Source organism: Corylus avellana, chromosome ca1, assembly GCF_901000735.1.
Source record: "Corylus avellana chromosome ca1, CavTom2PMs-1.0".
In the NCBI taxonomy this organism is placed as follows: domain Eukaryota; kingdom Viridiplantae; phylum Streptophyta; class Magnoliopsida; order Fagales; family Betulaceae; genus Corylus; species Corylus avellana.
Window position 1 is genome coordinate 5,167,593 of NC_081541.1, and position 8,209 is coordinate 5,175,801.

General features: G+C 35.0%; 1 protein-coding gene across 1 annotated transcript; it reads left to right on the forward strand.

The window, feature by feature from the left end:
* The first annotated feature begins 5,760 nt into the window (after positions 1-5,760).
* LOC132167308 (ethylene-responsive transcription factor ERF014) lies at positions 5,761-6,808 on the forward strand. The gene has a single exon (XM_059578234.1). The coding sequence runs from the start codon at positions 5,842-5,844 to the stop codon at positions 6,511-6,513; it is 672 nt and encodes a 223-aa protein (XP_059434217.1). The 5' UTR covers positions 5,761-5,841; the 3' UTR covers positions 6,514-6,808.
* Positions 6,809-8,209: the final 1,401 nt, after the last annotated feature.

The window sequence follows — 8,209 nt, forward strand, 5'->3', positions numbered from 1 at the left end:
AAAAAAAAAAATGCATGTTAGCTAAAACTTAGATAAAAAAAAAAATTAAAAAAGAGTAAAGAATGGGAATGCTCTAATGCCACATGCTGATGGAAGGGATGAAGGAAGCACTCATGGTACTGTATTTGCAGCTTTTCTCCGCCAGATAGGATGTGTGGAAAATGCATTATTATTTATTTCAATTAGATTTCCGTCCCAACCCGGAACCTTCATCTATAGATTGCTAAGATTTGATATATATTCGTAATAATAATATATATCCCATGATTCAAAAATGAAATATATGTACCGACCTTTTGGGTCAACAAGTTCGTCCTTGAAGAAGATATATATTTATTGATTGTATGTGCAGAACAGCTCTCTCACTATGGATATCAGGATATGGTTAAGCTGGAATGAGACCCCCCCACCCCCCAACCCCCACCACCATATATGAACACATTTTCCAGGAAATTTCTCTCTTTCTAAAAGAAGAAAAGAAAAAAATAAAAATAAAATAAAATTCTGTGATTTGATTCGTACCCACATCACATGGATGTTGTCTCTTCATCGTCCAACATCCTCCAGCCTTCCAAGCCTTCACTGCACTTTCGCCCATTCTCTCAACCCATGTTGGTGTATTTCTATTGAAATGGCCCTACAATTCCCTCCTTTAATTTTCATACTGTTTACATTATTGGATGTCGCTTTCATAAATATGGCAAGGTGTACGGAAGGTCATGGCATGGGTACGGGAGATAGAGTACTGCTATTTCCCCAGTACATGCATGCATGATTATAATGTGGATCAAAGGAGCATGAATCTTCCTTTGCTCATCTCATCATCTTCTTTCAGATATCTCCTGTTTTCTACCTAACATATATATATATATATATATATATATATATATATATATAATCAATTCTCCTTGAGATCGAGATAGAGACAAAAAAAAGAGTTGGATTGTATGAGATAGAGCAGAGGAGGGAAATAATTAAGTGGTTGTCACATTGAAAGAATTACATGTACGTGTTTGAACTTCTTGATAAATGGGCTTTTTGATCGATTGAAGATTAAGAATAAGTAAGTGTGATAAATGAGTATGAAAATTAGCATTATCTTAACGCTAATTAAACACAATATTCACATGGCATGGGTGTGTTTCACTTTAGTCAAGGCTAGCTTGTTAGGCGATTGTGTTGGCAGAAGACAATTTGGGTTCAAATTTTAGTAATTTCTCTATCAAGTGGTTGGTCAAAATTGCTTTTATATAATCCATGTCTAAGTATCCGATTAGCAATATGATCAGTAAGCAACACAAGCGTGTTTTTTATTATCACTTAATTTATTCGAATTGTATGACAGTTGTATAACAGTATTTTGTTTGAAAAGTGTTGTTCATAGAGTTTACTGAAATAATATTATTTAGTCAACTTTTTATGAAAGCAAAAAATTGATTAAGCTTTTTTTTAAATAACATATAAGAAAATCAAAACTAAGAAGGAAAAATCAAGGGTGCTTGCACAACTAAACCCTTTGTCATGTTGGGGGGTAATTGTACGTGCGACGACCACTTTTTCTCTTCTATTGGGGTTGGTCACACAACTATCTTCGTCCAACGAGGATGGCCGTGTGACTAACGACTCTCTTCCGTTAAGATGATTGCGTGATCACTTTTGTCCTATTGAGGGTGGAATACGAGCATTTTTTTATTTTTTATTTTTTGAAGTAAAAAGTCAACCTCCACATATGTTTTTTTTTTTTTAAAAAAAAATATTCCTATAAAATGGTTGAAGTTGTTTATTTATTTTTAAGGTGTGTTTCGGTATTTGAAAAGGATTAAAAATAAATAAAGACTTTTCAAAAAATGTTACTAAAGATGACCTGGTTTCTAGCTAGTTTTCACATTTAACAAGCCATTGGGCAAAGCAAGGAATAAAGTAGAACCTTGTGGTCAAAACCTGGAACAAGGACAAGAAAATTAAGAAATGGGTGCAACGAAATTTCCTTCTAATTTCCAACAAAACAAACCCTAAGTGATTTCAAATCTGAAATATTTCTGGCAGATTTAATATAAATTAAGAAAGATGGGGGTACGTAAGTGTGGCTCGAACATGTGGGATTCATTTAACTATTATTTGTATTAATTATTATCGGAAATCGGACTGTCAGCTACCTTAGAAAATATGAATATATTTTGTGATTAGTTTAGTAATTAGTACATTACCCTATTTTTAAGAAAAAAAAAGATGCCTGCGAAGAGACCAGATCGAGGAAGGAGAGAGGAGGGAGAGGACTCGTACGGATTGACGACACTATTCTTTTGACACATGTATTTTCCTTGGACAATGCAATTATGCCTTTCACTATACATCTCTCTCTCTCTCTCTCTCTCTTCAAAAAAAAAAAAGGAAATTGAATCCTCTCCCTATATATATTTTTTTTAAAAAATTGTTTTAGGTTACAAAACATAGTTAATGAAAATGAGAATTTTAAAGTGTAATTAACCGTTTAGTAAAATTATAATTCAGTCTTAATTGTACGTTTTTAAAGTGATATTTGGGATAAATTAGAGTGACACTAATGCAAAAATCATATATAATGAGATATAAATGGGACTAATTCGTTCAAGTTTGGATGAAAATAAAAATCAAGAAAACAAGGAAAACTTGAGATAAATTGGAGAAGTTGAACAACAAAATTAAAAAAAAAAAAAATTAATATACGAGGATTAAAGAAAAAGATAATATATATATATATATAAAGAAAAGAAAAGAAAAGAAGTATTGAGAGTTGATGAGATAACCTCTCCTATTTTTCATTTCTAGAATGGACTAAAAGTGCATGTACGGATAGAACTAGAAGGGCACGGGGCCATGCCCCCTTCCTTGGTTCTGAATATGTATGTATAATTAAAATATTTATTTTTTAAAAAAAATTTCTTTATATATATTTGATCTCAAAACTAGGCTTTGAATCCTATCAAAAAAAATATACATTTGGCTTCTCATTCAAGCTTTGACCCATCCTCATAAAAAATCTTGGTTCTATTTCTTACACGGAGGTGCTATAAATTTTGATAAATAATGCATGTGCTGTAGTTTTTTCAACGGTCTGAATTTAATTTACTTTTTCTTTTTATTTTTCATCTTTTTTATGAATGACTTATAATTAAATTTATATATGCTAGCTTGAGTTGTGGTTCTCATTACAGTTAGAAATTGGGTCGATGGCATTACATATTTACATTCATTACAATGACTGCGATTTTTGGGACATTATCATTTCCCTTATCCCTATCCTCATGCACTGTTCTTGGGAGACGACTCATAATCAACCGATTCGACCCCGATATATATATAACGCATTCCCTAGATATGCATTCGAATAATTTGAATAATGCATGGCTGTCAATTGTCATGCATGCAATCCCTTTCACATTCATAGGCATTAATGGGCATGGCTTGACATTTACAACATATTGTGCTGGAAAGTTGACAAAACACCCTCCTGCGTACGTATCATCAGTAATTTGGAAAAGAAATATATGTTGATTGTCCCCTTGACCCCTTCTTCTTCTTTTTTTCTTTTTTCTTTTTAATTTCTACGCTGAGAAACAAGCTCATGAGAAAGGGTCCTTCGATCCATGCCAATGATGCCATGCGTGTGCTGGCATGCATCTTTTCCCAAAGCTAGAAAATTAAGAAGCTGATTTTGGGTGTGACGTACCAAAGGGAGAATACCCTCAAGACTGATCAAGAGAGCACAAAAGTCAAGTCATGCAGGCGTAAGAATCCAAGCAAATTAATCCATGGCATGCAAGTGAAACGGTTGAGATGTACATATATGTGAGTCTTTTTATTTATTTATTAGTTTGTGATGGTATTTTGCATGAGGCCCCATGACGCGGTTTTGGCCCTCTGCATGACAGAGAAGCACCAGCTGGTGATGATAACCATCTCCAATATTGGCATTAAGACTGCGCGTTTTGAGTGTCGTGTTCACAATATATTTTCATTATTTTTTCTCAAAGCTTATTAAGAAGCATCACTCGATCCCCTGCAAATCCTGGAAGTTGCCTAGCTATGACTAATCACAGAATCCTATGTTTCTCTCTCCCTCCCTCCCTCCCTCAACCATATTATATTAATCATATCATCTGCTTTTTTATATTCAATAATATTTACTCTCAAACTTTATTAAAATGGTAAAATTACCAATACCCCCTATGCCCTGTTTTTATTTCCTATATTTTATAGTTTTTTTGTGGGCGTCAACTGGGGAGGGGTGACTTGTTGTGTAAGTCACCAAACGATCAGTCGTTTTCCTTTTTTATAGTTCGTTGCTTTTTTTCCTGGCTGCTGCTGTCACTGCTCCGTGCAGGCATGATTTTATTTTATTTATTATTATTATTTTTTTGTTTTTACATTTCTAAGCCGTTTTTGGTATAACTATTCATTCTTAGTCAAAGAAGTAACTGCCCAGCAAGTTGGCTAGCAAAAAAGTCACTGAATTGTAATTAATGTCTTTTATTGTAAATGTGTGACAGGTACTACTTGATGAAGCATGCCACGCTCCCATGCATTTTCTTCTACACAATTCTTCCAGCTTGGTCGACAATTTATGTGGTTGAATCATTCAATTCTTCCAAACCACCCCCCACAAGTACTAGATAGGGGTTAAATTCTTTATAGGTACATGTGGTTTAATGTGAAAACAAACGGACCTTTTGGTTTTAAAAGTATTGTAAATGGTACGTACTTATGGAACATCTAATAAACAGTATAGTTGATCATTTTGTTAATGTTTTGTCCAATAATTTAGTGGAGTACCACGTTAAATTAGTAAGCGTGCAACTTATTTTATATATCTCATTCATATTGTTTGTTTTAAAAAAAAGATTAGGGGTGGGTCGAGCCACCCCTTATGCATGATTGGCTTAGGGTGGCTTAACTAAACCGTCCCATGGGCATTGGAAGTGGCGAATCAACCCCAGTAGCCAAATTGGAGTGGCCAAAGGAGTGGCTCGACTATCCCCTTTGTCGGCCTAAGCCCTAACAAGCCATAAGGGGTGGTTGAGCCACTCTCTATTTTATTTTTATTTTTTAAAAAATAATATTAATGAGTCATATGAAACATGTAGTAATTGCTCATGGTTTGACGTAACACGCCAATAAATTATTGGACAGAACATAAATAAAAATATCAATTACATTTATCAGATATCCACAGGTACCATCTGCTATACATTTTAAATTCAAAGTGTGTTTTATACTAAAAAAATTAAATATTTAACCCAAAGTTCTAAACGTGCAATTGGTAGTTGAACAAGCGGTGAATGTAATGTATGGAAATAATATTTTTAAACAAATTGACCGATAAAATAATTTTTAAAGTAATGAAAACCTAAAGACTGATTTTTATTTTATTTTTTTTAACTTAGGGAGTGATTTTTAAACTAATTATAAAACCCCATGAAATAAATTTTTTTATGTTTTTATCCGATGCTATTTTTCTCACTTTTTTCACTTCGGGTTAAAAGTATCTAGAATGCCGGCATCTTAGACAACTTTTAACTCAAGGGTGGGGTGGAAAATCCCAAATATTCATTTCAATAAATATTTGATTTAAATACACTGGAAAATATCTGTCACCCATTTGATGTCCATATGTCGAGAACCCTACTGTTCTTTGACTAGGTGGATTCCTTGCCCAAGACCCTAACCCTCATCTATAAATAACAGCCTGCTCTCCCCAACATCCAGTCCCCATGTCATTGCTTTCCTCATTCTCATAACAAAGAAGAAAAGAAGAATCATCCAGAGAAAACAAAAGTTATTGATCATCAGAGTCTTCAACAAATGGTGAAGACAGAGCAAAAGAGTCATCTGGAGCCATCAAAGCCAATGCCATCAACATCATCAGCACCATCATCAGCATCAGGAGGGAGCAAAAAGAAGTACAAGGGAGTGAGAATGAGGAGCTGGGGTTCATGGGTATCTGAGATAAGAGCACCAAATCAGAAAACAAGAATATGGTTAGGCTCTTATTCAACAGCAGAGGCAGCGGCCAGAGCCTATGATGCTGCACTTTTATGCCTGAAAGGCTCTTCAGCAAATCTAAACTTTCCCATCACATCTTCCACTGATTATCATCACAATATTCCTCCTCATGATATTGTTATGTCGCCCAAGTCCATCCAAAGAGTGGCTGCAGCTGCAGCCAATAGCTTTATTGCCAATGCTACTGCCCCACCATCATCCCCTCCTGCTCCCTCATCCTCATCATCAGTCTCATCCCCATCGATGTCATCCTCACCGTCCGATCAACTCGTCGACGATGATGTCACGCTAATGCCACCATTTGATCAAGTCAATGAGCCAATGGCCATGATGGAATCCTGGTACAACAACTTTGACGGCCTACAATCCCCAAAATTCTTTGATCAAATGTTCAATGGTGCCTTGTTTGCTCCACCTGTGGTTGATGATCTGTACGAAGAAGTCGATATTCGTCTGTGGAGCTTCTGCTGAAGAAATTATTCAAGATCAATCCAAATAAAGCCCAACCCATATCATTCTTTTGTCCAATATTCACATTCGTTGATGATCTTCTCTTATTGCTTGAAGACATTACTGACAGTAACCATCAATTTGTTTATTATATAGTGTATTTTGATTTAGGAGATCGAAGAAACTTTCATGAGGAGATGAGACATTTTTTGGACTCTCCCCTGTAGTTTTTCTATATATTAAGAATATGTATGAATCAAGCAAGGTTTGTCATATGATCAAATATTATTTATGGTTTATATTGTAATGAAATTAAAGGGAGAATAAGTTTAATTTCATCAATGCCCCTCTTGTTTTATGCTTTGGCTCTTTCTATCTGTCTTTCTCTCCTATTTAGTCTTGTTCTTTATAAAATAATTAGCTATATATATATATTGGATGCAGAAATTACAGTTCTAGGCATTCTTTGTAGAGTGTGGGAGCCATCTATTTTATAGAGAGATGTCAGAAATGCCTATCTCAGTGGGAACAAATTAATGGCAGAGGATGTGGAAACTTGAAACCATCTGAGAGTGTGTTTGTTGTGGAGCTCACACCAGCTGCCTTCAAGGCTCACGGATTGTTAATATCTTCGAAGTCTCCAAATCTGGAATCTTTTTTTTTTTTTTTTTTTTTCCCACTGGTGTCTCAAAATCTAGATGCTGGAACATGTTCTTGTGATTTTTGGATTTTTTTTTGTTTGTTTAGCTATGAGAATTTGGAACTTACAACATAAAAGAAAGCAGTGCTAAAGTGATGATATCTAATCGATTCAGAGTGGTTGGATGTAAAAGTGACTGGAGGATCATAACCATTGAAGCATCTAGATAGTCTTTCTTCTTTTAGTTTTTCAGAAAATATATATATATATATATGGGAAAAGCTAGTACACACCCATGTGATCTAGTAATCTTTAAGTTGATTAATTTATCCCAGGAATTCAGGGGGAAGCAGGGATTTCAGGAAAGGAGGAGGAAAATTTTCAGAGAATTGGTCCTATTTGTTAAAACTTTTATTTTATTTTTTTTCAACCAGAAAAAACAGTTTTCACTTTAACCCAAAAAAAAAAAAAAAAAAGATTTTCTAAAAGTATTTGATATTTGGTGGACTGGCAATATTCCACTGGAGGCCCATTTTGTCTTGGAAACTAGTGGTTTATCAAGATTCAAGTTGAACCATAATTATTAGATCAGATATATGATATGCATAAGATATGATATGTTCATATGATTCAATGGGAGGATTGATGAAGTTTTGGCACTTTCTAGGCAAATTTTTTGAACCTGGTCAGGTGCCTGAAGCATTGGTTTAAGCCAAAATGGCACATGACCTGTCTTCTTCTGCTATAGATGAGGGCATGGGGTCCCATCCTCATTTGCTTCCCCTACCATTGTATTTGGCCTCTTCAAGGTGCTCTTTATAAGCCATACTCCTTTTGGAAGGCAGGAAGTGTAAAGGAGTGTGATGCCCCCCCCCCACACACATTGGAAAGCACAAACCAGAGTCTGCCATATTAGAACCTAAAACATGCTACTGTTGGGGACAACATAGGATTGTGTCCCACGAAGAACATGTTACCGAATTTTAGCACATGATGACAAATCCACGGATTGAAGACACATCATGTGATATCAAAGCACCAATCTACCACCAAGGTGGTAGTCGAGATGGTAAAGCA

What these genes read in the sequence shown, in the direction of transcription:
- LOC132167308 (XM_059578234.1), top strand. Translation starts at nt 5,842, where the DNA reads ATGGTGAAGACAGAGCAAAAGAGTCATCTGGAGCCATCAAAGCCAATG.